Raw genomic sequence first — 21,974 nt, 5'->3', positions numbered from 1 at the left:
TACATTGTTTTCTTCTGGACATTCTTCATTTTTGCTGCTGTCCGAAAGTGATTTTTGTTTGTTTTCTTGAATCATACGTACAATATCATTGTCTGTCAATGCTTCGCATGTTCTAGCATCATCATCTGCAGTCAGAAAATCGTCAAGACTGACTTCGTTTGGCACTGATGTTTCTTTTGTCACATGTTCCCATAAAGCAGTGTTTCCCAAACTTATGACTTTTGTGTACCCTTTCCAAATTTTTCGCAACGCTATGTACCACTAATAAAAAAATGATTGTATTTTTTTAAAAATATATTTATTTTTCTTTTTTGATACAAGGTTTTATTAATAAGTTTATTTGCATTCGTGAGAAGGATGATATTGTTTTTGCTGTGATAAAAAAATTTGCACAAAAGTTAAAAATCACAATTGGCTGTTGATACCACTAATTATTATTAACTGCTAACTCTGCAAAAAATAGCCAATAGAAAAATACGTAATCGTAAATTTTCATGACTAGCTTTGTTTTTAAATAAAAAATTTTGAAATTTTCGTTTGTTGCAAAATATTTCGCATAAGAACGCGTACCCCCGCTAAACTGTTCCCGTACCCCTGGGGGTACGCGTACCACACTTTGGGAAACACTGCCATAAAGGCTGGAAATCGATGATAACATCATTAATTTCATCGACTGTTTCATTGTCAATTGCCGAAATTAAATTTGCTTTCTTCCATCCATTACAGATGACTTTTTGGCTAATGTCTTTCCATGCTCCAGCAATCATATCCATTGCTTGTTTTACATCTGGTTTCGTAATTGCTTCTTTGTTTCCGATTTGCACAAGCATACGCCTCAGATGTTGTGTACGATACTTTCCCTTTGCCACTTTAATTATACACTGGTCAAGAAGTTGTAAAATTGACGTACAATTAGGAGGAACGTATTCGATGTGAATACATTCCAATTTTGGTGGCTCATTGTGGGGTGAACAATTATCAATAAGAAGCAGAATTTTTCTTCTCTTACGTTTCATATCTTCCTCAAACTTAACCACTCATTAAATATTCCAGTCGTCATCCACGCTTTGCGGCTAGATCTATAATCACAAGGTAGTGAATTTACATTTTTTAGGCACCTAGGTTTGGCAGATTTGCCGATAATCATAACTTTTCTCTTTTCAGTGCCTGACATATTACAGCAAAACAAAGCAGTTAAACGCAGTTTTGAATTTTTGTCTCCAATGCATTTATCCTTTTTAAACGCCAAGGTTTTGTTTGGTAACAACTGGGAAAAAATTCCCGCTTCGTCTGCGTTGAAAACATCAGAAGGATCATAAGACTTAATTGCATCCGATATTTTTTCTGATTTCCAGTCATTCACAGCTTTTAAATCAACAGAGTTAGCTTCACCACAAATTTGCTTTGCAACAATACCATAACGTTCCTTGAATCGATTCAACCAACCAACACTTGCTTGAAAATTTTCGTTTCCAAAAGTTCTTGCAAATTCTAAAGCCTTTTCACGAATGAGGGGCCCGGAAATTGGAATGTTTCGGGATCGAATATCCTGCAACCATGTAAAAACAGCTGAATCTACATCTTGCAAATTTGAAAGTCATATCTTTTTTCTATGTGATCCGATCAATGCTGATTGCACTTGCTGTTCCAACTTCGTTCGATTTTTTAAAAAAGTAGATAGAGTAGATGGGGATAGTCCATACTTTGTTGCAACGTCAGCTTTTTTTATCCCATGATCAACTTCTGAAATAATTTCCAGTTTTTCCTTAATGGGAAATTGCTTACGCTTTTGACCACTCATTATGCTTAAAAAGGAAAACAAAATGCTTGCAAACGTTGAAAGCAGACAAACTGATTTAACTAACCTTCTCCTATTGAAGTTGCACACCACTCTGGTAATTTTCTGAAACTTGTTTACACCCCTTTTACACCTTGAGTTCCTAGAACAGCCCCCCCCCCCTATTTAGTCTGTTGTAATTCAAGGAAGGAATTGTTCTGCTAAGGGTGGTCACTTCGAATCTATCATTCTTTACAAGCACTTTCTATTGAATAGAATTCCTTCTTTTAAAAGCATGTGTATTTTGACTTCTTAAAACATGAATGAATCAATGCAAGGGTCAACTCAGGGTGGTCTCTTTTCAGTGATTCTTCTTTTTTTGACAGGTTTTTCACATTTGAAACTTATTAGTATTTTAAGGGTGATAAAACATTTCATTTCTGAGAACATTTTTGAAGAAATGTGTCTTGTTCATCAAAGAAAATAAGACCTGGCGTTCATTTTCACCTTCGCTAAATCGGATAATTGATTTCGTAATATCGGTATTTTTTATACATTGTTCACATGGAAATACATTTGGGGATTCGGAAAATATTCGTTACTTTGAAATTTTCGCTATTTCGAATTTCGCAAAAACGGGATTCGACTATATATATATAAGTTACAGATGAAGATAAAACAAAGAAAAATTATAGACATATAAAAAGGGGGGAGGAAATAATTAGTAAAAAAAATAACAAATAGTTTAAAAAAAATTAAAAGAAGGGGATGAAATTTTATTTAAAAAAAAAACTGGAAAAAAAAAGATATAATCTTTTCATCAGCTCACACGATTATATATGTATATATATATTTTTAAACTGTTTGTTATTTTTTTACTTATTATTTCCCCCCCCCCTTTTCATATGTCTAAAATTTTTCTTTGTTTTATCTTCATCCGTAACTTATCTAATGAGTACTGTTTACTTGCAGCTTTTGCACAATTAATGATACTTATTGTTTTTCTCAACTTTCTTTGTGCTTTCTTGTATTTATACATATATATAATACTAATAATTATAATATTATTATTATTATTTATAATAATTTATTGATGTTTTTTTAAATTTTAAGCAAAATTATTGATATATTATATTAATTAACTAATTTGTCAGAAAATACAAATGCAGCTTAGAATAACTGAATGCAATATACCCAAGTTTTAATTAAATAAAACTAAATTTCGAAAAAAATATATCAGACTATTAATATAAATGACTACATAGATAACAAAATTAACTGCGGAAATTTTAAACTTATAATTATTGGCAAAACTTGTAATTTTACAAAAATTAATTAGTGAATAATCCCTTAACAAGAAACGGTTGAAAAAACCAAACTGCTAATACATAAACTCAATCTTTATCAATTAATGGCTTAAAAATTTCATCTTCTTTAGTCTTATAATTGTAGTTAAGTATAACTGAATAACCAAGTTTTAATTAAATAAAACTAAATATCTAAATATATATATTAAACTATTAATATAAATGACTACATAAGATAACAAAAATTAACTACAGAAATATTAAAACTTATTGGCAAAACTTTTAATTTTACAAAAATTAATTAGTGAATAATACTCTAATAAGAAATGGTTGAAAAAACAGAACTGCTAATACCTGAACTCAATCTTTATCAATCAATGAATTAATTTCATCTGATTAGTTTTATAAATTTTGAGAAAAACACCATAGAAAACATCCAGCTGTGTGACTATTTTTGAATGAAAATGAATATATTTAAAAATAGTAAATAAAAGAAATTTATAAAAAAGCTAAAAATTGTGAATCAGAGGAATGCTTGTATTTTATACTGTTACACTATAAATACATAATATAATAAGCATTAAATGAATGTTAATTTACGATTGAATTTTATAAAATTAGAAAATCATTATACCTGCAAATCTGTAATTATTGTATGCTGTACATCTTCTTTTTGTTCTTGAAGGAAATGATAACTGACAGCATTTAAAGTGTATGAACGCAATTTATAATCTCGGACGAGAATCTGTAATTTTAAATAACAATTACAATAAAAAAATATTAGTATAAATCATTTATAATAAGAACTATTTCATTTGATAAAAAAGCTTGTAAAGAAGTAACCTCAAATTTGTTACATGGTAGCCTTAAATGTAGCACAATTTAAGGCTGTTATTCCTGTTTTGATATTAAATATTAGTCTGTTTCAAAATTTAATTGATTATAAAAAAATTTATTTAAATTTGATTGAATAGCTAAAAAAGTTTATCTTGCTTTAAAAAATATATATTTTAATATCACAATGCAAAAAAACAAGTGTGTCTTATTTACCTGCAATTCAATGGTTCGACACAAGCAAGAAAAAGTAGTTTCACTTAAAATGTGATAATGTTACATTAATTATAAAAGATTTTTACATAAAAACAGCTTATTAACATTTTGTTAAAATACATTTCGAAATTTTCATTTCAAACCCTTTATTAAAACAGCTAAAACACCATTCAAAAAAATTTGAAACTTTCTGGGACTAATTTATTAATTATTTGTAATACGATTTTAGAGATATTTTATTTTAATGATTTACTTGTAATAAATCGAGCTGTATTCTCCCTTCGATATTGATAATTTTGTTTTCACGTTTTCCCATCTGCCTTGATTGAAGAACGGAATCTCGGATGATAGTTCTTATGTTTTTAATTCTTCCCAGAAAGGGAAAACTACTGATCTTTAAGTGATTGGCCCTATTTATGAGGTACGGGAAATCAAAGTTCTGAATGTTGTAACCAGTGATGATGTCAGGATCAACAGCACGAATAAAATCAGCCCATTCCTAAAATTAGAGAACATAGGTTCGTTAGAATCATATAGGAAGAAAATAAGTCATTGAATCAACATTTCCTCATTTCAAAAATGAATAAAATTATGTTAATTTTTCAAACTAACTAAAGATTTTTCATTATTAAATAATAGTAACATTTATATAAAGATTACAACATAGTAAAACATAATATAATAACACTAATAAAATCAATAAATTATAAATCAAATCAAATCTGCAAGAACAGAATTATTATGTTATTTGAATATGCAAAAGCCATCTTTTAATAACATTTCTCAAGTTTTGGAAGATGTGTAGTAATTAAATTTCAAATTTTTTTCTGCCCTTTTACAAACAAAAAGAACAAAGATAATGATGTAGATAACATTTCGTTGGGAAATTGATGGGTAAAAGTTTAAAAAAAAATTCAGATAAAAACTGTTTATGAATAGGGAGAAGTTATGGAATGTTTATCATCATTCAATATCAATGATCATCAATCATTTGATCATTGAATAAGATTTCATTGACCATTGAATGTTTATCTATCGGAGATATTTGAAAAACATTTGATATTTCATAACGAGCTTCAAACCAAAGAAAAAAGCACTTGCACATTATGTTGAATTTTCAACATCAAATTTTGCTAATCAAGCAAATACGCTAATATTTTAAGACCTTTCTGTACATTGAATATTGAAGCTGATGTTTAATTAATTTAAATTTAAAAACTAAATTATGGAAAAATATACAATTTATAAACTAGCAATTAATTCAAGTTTTAATGTATTTGTAAAGTTTAAATTTGAAATTTTCTCCATAAGTATTCTAGTGCCCCGATGTTCCGATTTAAGAAATCAGCTGCTTGATAAAATAAAGTGTTTTCAGAATGAACATAACTTCAATATGTGGTGGGCACTGTATACACTATAGATCAACAGTTCCCAAATAGTGTTTCATGGAACCCTGGGGTTCTGTGGAATAGTTGAAAGTGTTCAGAAAGTCAAAATTTTTTTAAACAAGTAATTATTTTTGGCACCTCTTATTATATTTAGATCCAACCAATAATCCATTATTTATTTAATACATCGGTTGCTTTTATGAAATTATTTAAAGTAAAATGCCAATAAAAAAAAAAGATAGTAAATTTTTCTGAAGAAAATAATACAATTTTTTCTAACAACACTATTTTGAATAAATTATAAAAAGGATATACTAAAAAAATATATTAGTACTCCCCATTATACTTTTGAGTTCAAAATAAAATAACTAATTTTATAGATATAGAAATATGTTTCCCTAATAACCATTTTCAAAGTTTAGAACAGTTTTTTTAAATTTATGTTAAAAAAAAAAAAAAAAAATAAGCCAAACAAATAAAGGTGACATCTTCTCTTTATTTATCATCCAGAGTTGTCAGACTACTATTATTAGGCGTGTTGTGCAATAAAAATTTTGCTAGAATAGTAAGATAGTGCAGCAATGTACATCTCATGCATATAAATATTACTTAAACATTAGATTTTCTTCATAACTTTTAATTACAATACAATATTCATTATTCTTAATAAAAATCCTGATTTTTTAATATTATTTTTAACATTTAAACTAGTTTGAAACAAAACAGTAAGTACATTTTTCTAATACAATATTGTTAAATATTCAGAGCAATTACTTTTTTTATAAATTTAAAAATAAATCAGAAATGTTTTCTCTTTCAAGGGCATTAAAAAATAGCTGAGTGAATTTAAAAATATAAAAAAACTGCTTAAATATTGCCGTCTCTTGACATTTATTAAATATCTTAAATAATGGCTTTCTAGTACATAATTTCAAACAAGGGAAACGGAGAGGCAAATTGTATATACAACCATAGCAAACTGGCCATTCTGATCCTAGATTATAAAAATATAGAGAATATTTAATAGCTAGGCTCATGTATTTCAATCCATTAAAAAAAATGTAATCATATGCAAAGATAGGATGCAATCATATGCAAAAGAAGATAATAGAGAAATGAAATCATATGCAAAAGGACCAGTAACTAAAAGATTATTAGTCTGTACATATTTCCATTGATTTGTTTACATGTTCCTAAAAAAATTTTATTCCTTCTTTAAAAAAATTAATTAACCTTTCAAGCCTTGAGCCTCTGGGTAAAATTGTGCAGAAATTTACTCGCTATGTACTACTCTCCTATTAAATAACATGCAGAAACCAATTTTTGAAAAAGTCGTAAAAAAGGTTAGAAAAAGCTGGCACTAATGCTTAAATGTATTTAAATAAAAAATTGTTCACAATTATGGTGAATTATGCCATTTTGTGAAAAAAATACAGACCAAAAACATGAAATCAAAAACATATTCATTTACATTGAATTTCCAGGGAACCACAGATAATTTATTTTATAAAGGTTCAAGTCTAAGTTCAAAACTACCATAAAATTTAAAGCCCTGCAAATGAATTTTTCAAATAACTTACTTTCAAAAGAGCCTGTTCACTCTGGTAGGACAAAACCTGTGATCCGATGATGGGAGCACATGAATTGAGCGTGAATACGTTACGAATGAAGGGACCTTTTTCACCTTGCCTTATCACCATGTTTGCTATCTGAATGACCGGATCATGCTGAGGTTCAGGAAACACACCTAACATAAAACATAAGACTCATATATAAACATATCATTCATAAGAGGAATTTTTGACAAAAATTTAAAGTAAAAATAAAAGCAATGTTATAAAACATTGTTGACAAATAGGAATTTTAAATAAATTAGCTTAAAATAGTTCATTTTATGCAATCAAATACCTTTTAGTTACATACAAGATTCTTCATCAAAANCAATGTTATAAAACATTGTTGACAAATAGGAATTTTAAATAAATTAGCTTAAAATAGTTCATTTTATGCAATCAAATACCTTATAGTTGCATACAAGATTCTTCACCAAAAATTAAAGCAAATTAAATACCCTATAATTGCATATAAGATTCTTCATCAAAAATAAAAGTGAGTTAAGTACCTTATAGTTATCTATAAGATTCTTCATTAAAAGATAAAACTATTTCAAACATCTTTAAGCGCATATACTATTTTCAAATACATAATCTTTAAATACAAAATCTTTAAATACATATAAAACTAAATGTTAAAATGAGTTCAAATATATTTGAACAAGTTTACATAAAACTGCAAACATAAATAAGAAAAGGTTTAAGCTGCATAGTGACATCATTTTAAATCACATAATCATACTTTTTAGAGATTATAACTACACTTTAAACTGTCACATTACAATCATAATGATAAATTAGAAAAAGGTTTAAGCCTCATAGTCACTTACATAATTATAAAACATTATAGTTTTTAAACTTAACTGGATTCTTAATCCTGAAACTAAGAATTAATGACATTGAAATAATATTATATTAAATTTCTCAAATGTAAGAAGGTATAATTTGTTCACCAGGAGTTGGCATTTGGCTCCACCTCCTTGTACGAAGAGTTCATTTCAGTGCAGAACTAAGAGGAGAAATCAAAACAACCCTTAATGTGCGCCAAACGAAAAAAATGAATTATTTTTTCAATCACTTTCTTCACTTTATCGTCTGCTATTATACCTTTCGTTACTCTAGCTAATTAAATATATATTGCAGCAAAATGTCTCAAAAAGGACAAATTATTCAGAAAAGAGAAATATCATCAAACTTTTGAAATATTTCATGTGAATAAAATGCTCATAAAGATAGTGAAATAAATATTTTTGTCATACGATAGCCAAATAGCAACCTTGTTCAGGATTGTTCACATCCTTCTCCCAAAAATTGCAAAAAAGTATCGTCGGATACCACATGATGAAGATGGAGCCAAGAGCCAACTTCTGGTGAACTAACTAAAGGTATCTAAAGAAAATTTACCCTTTCGTCCAGCACATTCAATATCAAAACTCAATATACGAACAGGTGCAATTTTCGACCATTCTCCTTCTGGTTCGTGTGCTATGAAATCATTCCATGCCACGTTTAATTCAATTTGGCAGCGGGAAGATGAAGTAGATGACAATAAGGTATATTTCCCAGGTGGCACTTCAATCCAGTTGCAGCCAACTACTTTTGTGTCAACCATAAACCTAAAAGAAAAATCAAATTAATAAAATATATATAATATAGGTAATAATTAGTAAATTTTGCTACTGGTCAGGGGCATTTTTAACAGTGGACACTTTTTTAAATTTGTAATCTTTTTTCAAAAAAAATCTAAAACTTCAAACCATTAAAAAAAACTGCTAATATTAATAATGTAAGGCATATTTTTTTAAACATTTCTCAAAATATAAAAAACATTACNATTTGTAATACGATTTTAGAGATATTTTATTTTAATGATTTACTTGTAATAAATCGAGCTGTATTCTCCCTTCGATATTGATAATTTTGTTTTCACGTTTTCCCATCTGCCTTGATTGAAGAACGGAATCTCGGATGATAGTTCTTATGTTTTTAATTCTTCCCAGAAAGGGAAAACTACTGATCTTTAAGTGATTGGCCCTATTTATGAGGTACGGGAAATCAAAGTTCTGAATGTTGTAACCAGTGATGATGTCAGGATCAACAGCACGAATAAAATCAGCCCATTCCTAAAATTAGAGAGCATAGGTTCGTTAGAATCATATAGGAAGAAAATAAGTCATTGAATCAACATTTCCTCATTTCAAAAATGAATAAAATTATGTTAATTTTTCAAACTAACTAAAGATTTTTCATTATTAAATATTAGTAACATTTATATAAAGATTTTAACATAGTAAAACATACTATAATAACACTAATAAAATCAATTAATTATAAATCAAATCAAATCTGCAAGAACAGAATTATTATGTTATTTGAATATGCAAAAGCCATCTTTTAATAACATTTCTCAAGTTTTGGAAGATGTGTAGCAATTTAATTTCAAATTTTTTTCTGCCCGCTTACAAACAAAAAGAACAAAGATAATGATGTAGATAACATTTCGTTGGGAAATTGATGGGTAAGAGTTTTATAAAAAAATTATGTAAAGAAATGCATGAGATTGTAAAAAAAATCCAGATAAAAACTGTTTATGAATAAGGAGAAGTTATGGAATGTTTATCACCATTCAATATCAATGATCATCAATCATTTGATCATTGAATAAGATTTCATTGACCATTGAATATTTATCTATCGGAGAAATTTGAAAAACGTTTGATATTTCAAAACGAACTTCAAACCAAAGAAAAAAGTACTTGCACATTATGTTGAATTTTTAACATCAAATTTTGCTAATCAAGCAAATACGCTAATATTTTAAGACCATTGAAAATTGAAGCAGATGTTTAATTAATTAAAATTTCAAAAATAAATTATAGAAAAATATACAATTTGAAAAATAGCAATTGGTTCAAGTTTGAATGTATTTGTAAAGTTTAAATTTGAAGCTTTTTCCATAAGTATTCTAGTGCCCCGATATTCCAATTTAAGAAATCAGCTGCTTGATAAAATAAAGTGTTTTCAGAACTTCAATATGTGGTGGGCACACTATAGATAAACAGTTCCCAAATAGTGTTCCATGGAACCCTGGGGTTCTGTGGAAAGTGTTCAGAAAGTCAAAATTTTTTTAAACAAGTAATTATTTTTGGCACCTCTTATTATATTTAGATCCAACCAATAATCCACTATTTATTTAATACATCGGTTGCTTTTATAAATTATTTAAAGTAAAATGCCAATAAAAAAAAAGATAGCAAATATTTCTGAAGAAAATAATAAAATTTTTCTAACAACACTATTTTGAATAAATTATAAAAAGGATATACTAAAAAAATATATTAGTACTTTCCATTACGCTTTTGAGTTCAAAATAAAAGAACTAATTTTATAAATATAGAAATATGTTTCCCTAATAACCATTTTCAAAGTTAAGAACAGTTTTTTTTAAATTCATGTTCAAAAAAAAAAATAAGCCAAACAAATAAAGGTGACATATTCTCTTTATTTATCATCCAGAGTTGTCAGACTACTATGATTAGGTGTGCTGTGCAATAAAAATTTTGCTAGAATAGTAAGATAGTGCAGCAATGTACATCTCATGCACATAAATATTACTTAAACATTAGATTTTCTTCATAACTCTTAATTACAATACAATATTCATTATTCTTAATAAAAATCCTGATTTTTTAATATTATTTTTAACATTTAAACTAGTTTGAAAAAAAAGTAAGTACATTTTTCTAATACAATATTGTTAAATATTCAGAGCAATTACTTTTTTTATCAATTTAAAAATAAATCAGAAATGTTTTCTCTTTCAAAAGACAATAATATTCAAGATTATAATATTTGCACCTTCTGATGATACCAAGTTAATTGTAACCAGTGTTTTTTATTCATAAGTTTTCTAAATAAATGCCTGCAAACATGCTACTTGGTATGTGGATGGTATATGCTCATTATACTATACTCAGGGATGAGATTAACCAGAAGGCAAAAAAGCTGAATTTCCACAATAGTAAATTTTACGCAAGCGCAACCCTTTAATAATAAATTCCAGACAGTTTAAGGTAATAAATAATGTGTTGACATACAATTGTGTACTAATCTATTATTATATAAATGATCACATTGATACTTAACATTTAGTGAAAATAAAAATTACCAATTGAAAAAATAAAGCTGGAAATTATATTTTTCCTCAGTTCACATAAGAGACAACTATTACTTGAAAAACTACCTGGTTTAGCCAATTAAAACTACTGAGTATATACATTAATATTTCATTTCTTTTAATAGATACTGTTATGTGATTTATAGCAAAATATATCAGTAATATTATTTTTTAAATTATATTGGGAAAAAAAACTTTAACAATGGATCGAATCATTATGTTCATATTATAGTCTAATCTAACTAGAGCCCTTTGAAACATATCAATAACAGCGAAGTAGAAATATATAGTAACTCCTTAACACACAAAAATTGCTATTTTAGTTTGAAAAATTACATGACAATCAGCAACTGTTTAGATAATTGTTTTTTAATTGATAAGAATTTTGCATTTTATAGCATAAATAACAGCAAGTATAAATAAAATTTTAATGATGAGTTAATTAACTCTTTTTCCAAAAAAAAATATTAAATTAAATCCCTTTTTAAGTGATTGCTTTTGTTTGCTAAATCTTTTATGCTTGCTATATTTAGTCGTTAGTCCATCTTCAAACATCTTGTGACAAATCCTATCAACAAATCCTATTTTTTCTTCCTTGCAAGCACAGAATGTAAGTTTTAAATATATTCCCTTCCAGTTTCTTTGATGTTGTAACACTTACATATACTACTAATAATCGTCGTTTGAAAATCAGTCACCTTTATAGTAACTATTTTTTTTTTTAAATTACTTCTTACAAGAATCGCGAAAGTTGATCCTAAAATTGCGTGAATATGAATAACAATTATGGATTTGGAAATCAGATGAATATGAAACTAGATATACGATTTTGAAAATGAGAAAATACAAACTGGGATATAGAATTTTTAAAACGCGTAAATATAAATCACGATTCATAATTTTTAGATCGTGTAAATACAGATCATGATGCATAATTTTTAGATTGCATAAATAAGAATTATGAATTTTTAGAATGCGTGAATGCGAATCCCAATGCCTTATTTTAAAATCACGTATAAATACGAAAATCAATGTTTGATATTATAAACCGCATGAGCAAATGAAGTCATTGAATTTTAAACTTGCGTGAATACGAATCGTTACATAGGTTCTTAAAAAGGCGTAAATACGAATCACAATATCGGACTTTTAAATCTCGTAAATAAGAATCGCAACGTACAATATTCAAATCGTGTGAATAAGAATGGCAACACGCAAATATGAAAAACTTTGTTTGATATTAAAATTGTGTGAATAAGAATCGAGATATTAGCAGATTCCAGGCTTGGGACCTCTAAAAGGCTTGTCAGAAGCAGCGTCGTTTGAACTACAAAAATCGGATATATTTGGAGGGCGGGTAAAAAATTCGGAAAATCTTATCTGCTGCGAGTAAAAGGGAGAAAATAGCTAAAATAAGTAAAAATGAGAAAGGATTGGTAGCTATGTAGTTTGTAGTTTCTGTTTCTCTTTGAAAATCGGTAAATTTTCTGAAAAAACGGAATACTTATATTAAAAAAAGTGGAATTTTTAGAAAAATCTGAATTTTTTATAAAACAGCTGAAATTCAATAGATAAAAGTGAAAAAAGCGGAAATCCGCTAAAAAGCGGAAAAATCTCATCCCCGTATACTAAACACAGTGGTGCGACAGCCCATAGAGGGCCAAGGCCTACTGTGCGCATCTCAGTTTTCTTGACCTTGGGCTCTGGGATGTAGGAGCAGATGTTCTGGTTGTTGGAAAATGTAAACAAATAGATGGGCAGTATTTTCCTCTTGGCTGTGCCACTTTCTATGGGAAGTTGGGTCACTTCCTATGGGAAGTTGGGTCACTTCCTAGGGGAAGTTGGGTCACTTCCTGTTATCTCAACTAGAAGGAAGTGGGTGTTTCTGTTTTTAGTCAGTTATATCTTTGCTTTGGATAGAGGATATTTCTTCTCTTATGTTATGTTTAGAGAGAGCTATGTGATGTTAAAGAGTTATGTTTAGTTTAATTGAATGTAGTTTTTCCTACTTTATATTTAAAGATTTATATTCAATAAATATAGTTGTACAGTTTTCCATGAAGTGAATTCTTGAGTAGTAATAGATGTCTTCAATATCTTATACTTAGTAAGCTGGCCCCTATTTTACAACACCGGTTAGGTGCTCAGTCGAACCCCCAGTGTTTGGTTCCCAAGCATGCTCAGCACTCATTTATCGACCCACTGAAGAGATGAAAGGCTGAGCCAACCTTGCCCGGCCCGAGGATCGAACCCAGGATCTGTGGCATGAGAGCACTAAGCGCAACCACTCAGCCACATTATGGTACATGAAATGGTTGAGGCAGCGTAGAGCATATAGAATCATCTACACCCAGGTATTAGGATTGTCTAATAGAAGATTAAAATGCATACAATTAAGGAGTCTCCCTCAAGAAGTTGTCAATCTTTTCCCTACTAAATAAAAAAATATTACAAAATGAATAGTAGATAGTTTAATAAGCTACATTTTTAACATTGTTCTTACTCAAATGTTTAACGTGAATCCTCTTTTTTAAACCACAAAAAACTTAAATTTTAACAACCAATGTTATTTATTATCCTAAATAAGAACATTTTAAGACCTTGAAAGTCTGTACAGAAAAGTGAAAAACAATAACAAAAGAAAGAGTAAAGACATTTTAAGGGCATTAAAAAATAGCTGAGTGAATTTAAAATGATTTTAAAAATATAAAAAAATTGCTTAAATATTGCCGTCTCTTGCCATTGATTAAATATCTTAAATAACGGCTTTCTAGTACATAATTTCAAACAAGGGAAACGGACAGGCAAATTGTATATACAACCATAGCAAACTGGCCATTCTGATCCCAGATTATGAAAATATAGAGAGAAGATATTTAATAGCTAGGCTTATGTATTTCAATCCATTAAAAAAAATATAATCATATGCAAAGATAGAAATTAAGAAAATTAAGTCAACAGTCCAAAAGGACCAGTAACTAAAAGATTATTAGTCTGTACATATTTCCATTGATTTGTCTACATGTTCCTAAAAAAATTTTATTCCTTCTTCAAAAAATTAATTAACCTTTAAAGCCTTGAGCCTCTGGGTAAAATTGCGCAGAAATTTACTCGCTATGTACTACTCTCCTATTGAATAACATGGAGAAACCAATTTTTGAAAAAGTTGTAAAAAAGGTTAGAAAAAGCTGGCACTAATGCTTAAATGTATTTAAATAAATTTTTTTTCACAATTATGGTGAATTATGCCATTTTGTGAAAAAAATACAGACCAAAAACATGAAATCAAAAACATATTCATTTACATTGAATTTCCAGGGAATCACAGATAATTTATTTTATAAAGGTTCAAGTCTAAGTTCAAAACTACCATAAAATTTAAAGCCCTGCAAATGAATTTTTCAAATAACTTACTTTCAAAAGAGCCTGTTCACTCTGGTAGGACAAAACCTGTGATCCGATGATGGGAGCACATGAATTGAGCGTGAATACGTTACGAATGAAGGGACCTTTTTCACCTTGCCTTATCACCATGTTTGCTATCTGAATGACCGGATCATGCTGAGGTTCAGGAAACACACCTAACATAAAACTCATATATAAACATATCATTCATAAGAGGAATTTTTGACAAAAATTTAAAGTAAAAATAAAAGCAATGTTATAAAACATTGTTGACAAATAGGAATTTTAAATAAATTAGCTTAAAATAGTTCATTTTATGCAATCAAACACCTTATAGTTGCATACAAGATTCTTCATCAAAAATTAAAGCAAATTAAATACCCTATAGTTGCATATAAGATTCTTCATCAAAAATAAAAGTGAGTTAAGTACCTTATAGTTGCATATAAGATTCTTCATTAAAAGGTAAAATATTTCAAACATCTTTAAACGCATTTACTATCTTCAAATACATAATCTTTAAATACAAAATCTTTAAATACATATAAAACTAAATGTTAAAATGAGTTCAAATATATTTGAACAAGTTTACATTAAAACTGCAAACCTAAATAAGAAAAGGTTTAAGCTGCATAGTCACATCATTTTAAATCACATAATCATACTTTTTAGAGATAATAACTACACTTTAAACTGTCACATTGCAATCATAATGATAAATTAGAAAAAGGTTTAAGCCTCATAGTCACTTACATAATTATAAAACATTATAGTTTTTAAACTTAACTGGATTCTTAATCCTGAAACTAAGAATAAATGACATTGAAATAATATTATATTAAATTTCTCAAATGCAAAAAGGTATAATTTGTTCACCAGGAGTTGGCATTTGGCTCCACCTCCTTGTACGAAGAGTTCATTTCAGTTTGGAACTAAGAGGAGAAATCAAAACAACCCTTAATGTGCGCCAAACGCAAACAATGAATTCTTTTTTCAATCACTTTCTTCGCTTTATCGTCTGCTATTATACCTTTTGTTATTATAGCTAATTAAATATATATTGCAGCAAAATATCTCAAAAAGGACAAATTATTCAGAAGAGAGAAATATCATCAAAGTTTTGAAATATTTAATGTGAAAAAAAAATGCACATGAAGATTGTGAAATAAATATTTTTGTCATACGATAGCCAAATAGCAACTATGTTCAGGATTGTTCGCATCCTTCTCCCAAAAATTGCAAAAAAGTATCGTCGGATACCACATGATGAAGACGGAGCCAAGAGCCAACTTCTGGTGAACTTACTAAAGGTATCTAAAGAAAATTTACCCTTTCGTCCAGCACATTCAATATCAAAACTCAATATACGAACAGGTGCAATTTTCGACCATTCTCCTTCTGGTTCGTGTGCTATGAAATCATTCCATGCTACGTTTAATTCAATTTGGCAGCGGGAAGATGAAGTAGATGACAATAAGGTATATTTCCCAGGTGGCACTTCAATCCAGTTGCAGCCAACTACTTTTGTGTCAACCATAAACCTAAAAGAAAAATCAAATTAATAAAATATATATAATATAGGTAATAATTAGTAAATTTTGCAACCGGTCAGTGGCAAAACTAGCATTTTTAACAGTGGACACTTTTTTAAATTTGTAATCTTTTTTTTAAAAAAATCTAAAACTTCAAACCATTAAAAAAAACCTACTAATATTAATAATGCAAGGCATATTTTTATAAACATTTCTCAAAATATGAAAAACATTACAACGGTTATTTCTGAAATTTTTTTTTTAAAAAAAAACAAGTGAGAACTAAAGTAATTTTCAGATTATAAAATATTCATATTTATTAAAAAATAATAATAATAAAATGTAAATAAATTGCATTTTCGACAAAAAAAAAAATAGATAGCAAGTAATAGGCTATTTTTTTTAATTGCCATTTTTCATATTAAGTCACCATGAGGGGAATGTTTTATCGACTATGTCAACCTCCATCCATCAAAAGGTAGCTCAAGATAGAATCAAGTTAGCATGTCTTACATACACTAGTGAATTGGTATTTAATATTTATAGCAGTAGTTATGCCACAGCCTCTCTCGATTTTGCCCAATATAGTACATTTGACTGTCTACACATGAAAATGATCAAGATTAGATACTATTTGAAATTATACTAACAAATATTTAAAGACTAGTGCATTGTGATTTTCAAGTGCTTATCCCAAATTAACGTACATTGCCTCATCCTTCAGAGAGCTTTGTATTAAGTTCTGTGTAATGTTTTATCAACTTAAACGAGATTTGAGACACATTAGAGTTTTATTGGAAAATGTAAAACTAAGGCAATAATAAGTTTAGAATTTCTAAATATATTTGTTAAAAATTACCTTTTAATGATGCTTAACTTTAAGGTATTTTATCTAATATTATAGGGGTTAGCTTTTTGACATCAAATAATGGTTTTTTATCAAACACCTTAAGACATATAGATAAGAAAAAAAGGCAAATATATTCTAAACATACCAGTCAGATTGCTGGAAATCAGGTGGTGNAAAAAAAAAAAAAAAAAAAAAAAAAAAAAGGTAAATATATCCTAAAAAGAGCACAGTCAGATTGCTGGAAATCAGGTGATGATAAAGATTAAAAAAAATTAAATATACCCTAAACATAGCACAGTCAGATTGTTGGAAATCAGGTGGTGCTGGCACAAAAAAATAAGGAAGAAATCCATGAACGTGGCATAAAATACTGTTTCATTCCATTGATACACCAAACATTCTCATAATTGGCACAGGTCCAACCTTACAGCCAGGCATCCCTGGCACTGGCTGTCCAATATAATATGCAATATCAAGTTGTTGAAACATAATAGAATCCTTCTTGGGATCAATAGGCGGGGGAGGTGGACGTGTCCATTTGGCATTGGAAATTGATTCAACATCTTCTCCTGGAGAGGAAAAAGAATTTAAAAATGTTACATGTTAAAAATAATTAATTAATATATATATATACAGTACAGAACCCGTTATCCGGAAATCAGAAAACTGGAAAACCAAAAAACCGGAATGAAATTCGATAAATTTTCCCGCTCTTTAAAAAATAAAAATAAAAAATTTTCCTCATAAGNTAGTTACCTATTTTGCTATGAATAATTAAATATTTCATAACGCTTGAGTTGGCATTTTTTTAAAAATAAACTATTGATTTGAGCCATAAATACTTTTTCATACAGTATAATTTACATTCATGCAACATAATTTACATTTTATGGTTGTGACTGTTTTAAAGAAGTCAGATTTTATTAGTATTGAAGGCTTTTCTGTGGAAAAAACCATAAGAAAGGGTAATGTATATATAAATTACTATATTATGGTTAAAATCAGAATAAGAGCCTAAATGTGGATTAAAGTGACATGAAAATTGCAAATTATAAATTTATATTGGCTAAAAGAAAAATGATTTGTTATTTAATAAACATATTTCAACTATGCCCCATTCAGTTTAAGTTTACTTAATTACAAATTGCAGAGTTAAAACTTTTTAAATAAAATCAGCATATAAATAATAAAAGACTTGTTCTTTCAATAACCTCTTGAGTAACTAAAAATAATGATCTTTTTAATGCTTTCTGATCTAAATAATTTACTCCTCATTTGAAAAATGACAAATTAGGTCAACCTCATTACAAATCCATCACGGTGTTGAGTTTGTTTAAAAACAATGATGATTTTAATGATGGTTTTTTAATAATTATGTAACAATTTTAAGTTTTAATTATTAAATACCTTAATTATAATATTGTTTATAAATAATTATAAGCATTATTAATATGTTTTAATAGATTTTTGATTGATAAGCATTTCAATAATCATTCTCGTAGCTTTCTTAGCATCAAAAAATATGAAACGTCTTAAAATAAATAAAAAAACCAATAGCTACTGTATATATATATTTTTTTAGATTTAAAATCTCATATCAAAATATAAGTGGCACATTAATAAATATTTAAATGCATAGGTAGAACGTGTATGTATATCATTAATCACTGCATTATTCAAATAAATTAAATTTAAGATGGCTAAAAAAATTCAGATCATTTAAAAATAGTAAAGATATGAGGATAATAATTCCCTTTATTATAAAACAACCATAACAAAAAAATAATTTTAGAAATAACTATTGTGACTAAAAGTGAATAAATTTGGAAAATTATTATTTTTTTAATAATTACTTAAAATTATTTCGTAAAGAAGAAAAGGCAACAAAAAAAAAAGACATAAGGAAGAGAACAAAATCAGAGAGAAAACTTCCAAATCATGATCTATGCAAAAATAATCACCAAATGACTAGTGATAAATTTTAAAAAAAAAAACACAGAAGGGGAGGAAATAGGGGTAAATCTGTATCTTGATCTACATATCAAAATAATCACCGAGTGCAGTGTAAGAAATTTACAAAAAAAAATAATAAAAAGTAACCAACTGGGAAAATTTATAAGATCTATCGCTCAAACAACAATCGCTAGGATGTCGCTAAGATGTCGGGGGAGGCAACGATTTATACCCTACAAGTCAGTTTCCTTCTGTTATATATATTTTTTATTTTTAGTTCCTAGCTGGCCATTGCAATGAATAATTCTGTATCAGAACCTGATACCAACTTGAAGGGTATAAATTGTAGCTAACCGTAGACAAACTTTTATTTTAAAAATTTGAGAGTTTAAAATCCATTTAGAACCTCGGAAATTGCAGTTGATGTCACAGATCAAGATATAAAGTATCCGTAAATCAGAACTATTACAAATACACACCAAATAAAAAAATTTGGTATCCTGGTAAAATAGTCAACCTTTACCAAAAGTATAAATGATTACAAATGCTTTTAAAAAGGTGATGATAATAGAGTAATAATAAAGCCAGAAATAATCAAATCACACACAATTAGACATTAAATTTAATAAAAATATTTAAAATAAAATGCCTGTTGTCCTCATCTTCTTCAAATGTTATAACTAAACAATATAAATAGCTGCTTTTGAGCAGTTACAGAATCTATATACATATGTCACTGACTAAACTCAATGTTTTATCATAAGAAAACAACGAAACGAATTTTCACTAACTAGTAATAAAAATGTAAANTTTTTTGAAATTTCTGCTGCTTTTTAGAGCGTTTTTTTTTTCAAAGAAGTTTTATCTATTTAGAATTAAAAATATTTGTGTTTTCTTTTAGTATTACATATATATATATATTATTGCTGGCACAAATGATGTATCATATAATCTTAGTTTATTATATTAATTTAATCTTCTTTTCTCTAATATTGCTTTTGGATAAATTTTATTCGGGAGTTCTAAAAATAAATTTGAATGACAAAACAATCTCATAATAGTGATAGAAATTCATCGCGCCAATTCTGTTGAGATGGAATATCAGGTGAGGTATATTATGAGGTATTCTATGGTATACTGGGCCAACTGAAGATTGTGATGAAAACAGAAGAGGAAAATTACACTTGAACCGGATCGTATTTAATAAAAAGCTTTTATTTAATATATTTGCAGAGCTCGAGATACAAAACATAAAAATATATTATCCATGATAATGTTCAAAGTTAAATACATTTTGCATAGTAATATTAATAAGGACAGGCCCTGGGAGACAATTCCCCCACGACCTGCCTAAACTAAAGCCAAATTAAAAGTGCATGTAATTTTGTTCACAACGGACACAGGAGAAGCTTGGATAGGAGATCAAAAATTGGCGATTTATTAAAATATAGCATAGCCATAAAGCATATCAATATTGGGTTTAGTTTAAAAGAATACCTTGGCGATCACGAGGCGCCACCAAATTTATGAAAATTATTACAACCATGTAACTGAAACATTTTTTCGGTTAGAAATGTAGAATAAAAAGTTATAAATCGATTTTTGTTTTTGATTAGGCGCGACAGTGAATTAATAATCTGCATTAGTAATGAAACCGTTACATTGATCTATACGAGAAGAATTATATATTTTATGTTCGTTTTGAAAGTCCTTGAATTATTTTAAATATAATTCTATTAATAAAAATATGCTTAGGAATCAAAGATATTTTTTAAAGATAGGAAATAAATATGTAATGACAATTGTTGCATCACACTCATCATTTCCTTACCGCCCAAAACAAGTCCACAGCCTCTCAGTCTCTCAAGGGGGGTGTTATCGGCCCCCTTGAGAAACAAATGTTCTAGAGAGACTCTGTGCAGCATAACAAATCAAGAATCCAAAACTAATGCTGATGCGTTCTCAGGAAGAAGAAAAAAATTATTTTTCAAAGTAGATAAAGAAACTGCAAACTTTTCAGAATCATTTTATAATAGGAAAGGAAATTTTTAAAAAGAAAGTATTATTATTAAGTATTTCTGTAAGAAAGTAGTTCATTTTTATGATTTGTAGCGTTTGAAAAATAATGAGTAGCCCAAATTCGATTTTGAGTAGCGGGGACTTTTAAAAGTAGCCCAATCCGCTACTTGTAGCCCAATCTGGCAACACTGCTCTGCTTGAGATTAATTCGACTTAAATTTAAATAACCGTTTCAAAATGCTGTTGTTGTTGTAGTTCATTTACGTCGCACTAGAGCTGCACAATGGGCTATTTCAAAATGCAATGGCTGTTGCTTAGCTGCTCGACTTTTTAATAAATAGACCCATTGTTAGTAAACTTAGAGGGAAAAAAAACCCTTATTTTTTTCAACTAAATTGAGGGGTCGAATTAATAAATTAATTTAATTTAATTGAGGGNGTGAACGAGCGAGAGGCTTTCTATTTTATAGCAAAATCGAACAATGTATTGAGCGCAAATAAATAAACAAAGCGAACACTCTTAGATCGGATTTTCGCAGGACTCAGCGAATAGTGTGCTTAGCCCCTTTTGAAATTTAGACGTTAGTGACTATGAGGTCAAGTTAAAAAAAAAAAAGGAACCATTTCTTTTTCTACTTTAAAATTATTTTCGAAATCAAAATTTTTATTTTACTGAGATTTTAGGTTGAGAGGGCGAACAATGTGCCATTCGTGAAAATAAAGTTGTTAAATGGGTAATTTTCGAAAATTTTTTTTTTCAACTTCAAAGTTGTTTTTTTTAAAAAAAGAAAACACTCTTTATTCTGAAATTTAATTGAGGGGGCGAATAGTGTGCTTAGCCCCTTATGAAATTTAGACATTCATGAGAATGAAGTCAAATTAAGTTGGTAACTTTTTAAAGAGT

General features: G+C 28.3%; 5 protein-coding genes across 5 annotated transcripts; all 5 read right to left on the bottom strand.

Annotated features, from left to right (window-relative positions):
* Window positions 1–575: 575 nt before the first annotated feature.
* LOC139426288 (tigger transposable element-derived protein 6-like) lies at window positions 576–1,016 on the bottom strand. The gene has a single exon (XM_071184490.1). The coding sequence runs from the start codon at window positions 1,014–1,016 to the stop codon at window positions 576–578; it is 441 nt and encodes a 146-aa protein (XP_071040591.1).
* LOC122268268 (tigger transposable element-derived protein 6-like) lies at window positions 1,013–1,801 on the bottom strand. Its single transcript, XM_043056731.1, has 2 exons — window positions 1,640–1,801; window positions 1,013–1,549 (listed from the first exon to the last, which is right to left on the bottom strand). Exons 1-2 carry the CDS (start codon window positions 1,799–1,801, stop codon window positions 1,013–1,015), a joined length of 699 nt encoding a protein of 232 aa, XP_042912665.1.
* A 1,917-nt stretch (window positions 1,802–3,718) lies between these two features.
* On the bottom strand, window positions 3,719–17,670 carry LOC122272750 (DNA polymerase delta catalytic subunit; the record flags this gene model as incomplete). The annotated part of the gene is given in 5 exon segments (XM_043056732.2): window positions 3,719–3,829; window positions 4,388–4,633; window positions 7,103–7,269; window positions 8,540–8,904; window positions 17,328–17,670. Coding segments are annotated over 4 exon segments (732 nt in total), but the record flags the coding sequence as incomplete, so codon positions are not given.
* LOC122272751 (DNA polymerase delta catalytic subunit-like) lies at window positions 9,001–16,416 on the bottom strand. The gene is made up of 3 exons (XM_043056733.2): window positions 16,047–16,416; window positions 14,727–14,893; window positions 9,001–9,258 (listed from the first exon to the last, which is right to left on the bottom strand). Exons 1-3 carry the CDS (start codon window positions 16,252–16,254, stop codon window positions 9,001–9,003), a joined length of 633 nt encoding a protein of 210 aa, XP_042912667.1. The 5' UTR covers window positions 16,255–16,416.
* Window positions 17,475–17,670, bottom strand: LOC139426302 (DNA polymerase delta catalytic subunit-like; the record flags this gene model as incomplete). The annotated part of the gene is given in 1 exon segment (XM_071184548.1): window positions 17,475–17,670. A coding segment is annotated over 1 exon segment (196 nt), but the record flags the coding sequence as incomplete, so codon positions are not given.
* Window positions 17,671–21,974: the final 4,304 nt, after the last annotated feature.

The sequence above is a fragment of the Parasteatoda tepidariorum genome, chromosome 8, assembly GCF_043381705.1.
Source record: "Parasteatoda tepidariorum isolate YZ-2023 chromosome 8, CAS_Ptep_4.0, whole genome shotgun sequence".
Taxonomy (NCBI): Eukaryota; Metazoa; Arthropoda; class Arachnida; order Araneae; family Theridiidae; genus Parasteatoda; species Parasteatoda tepidariorum.
This window is presented reverse-complemented; position numbering and strand designations above follow the sequence as displayed.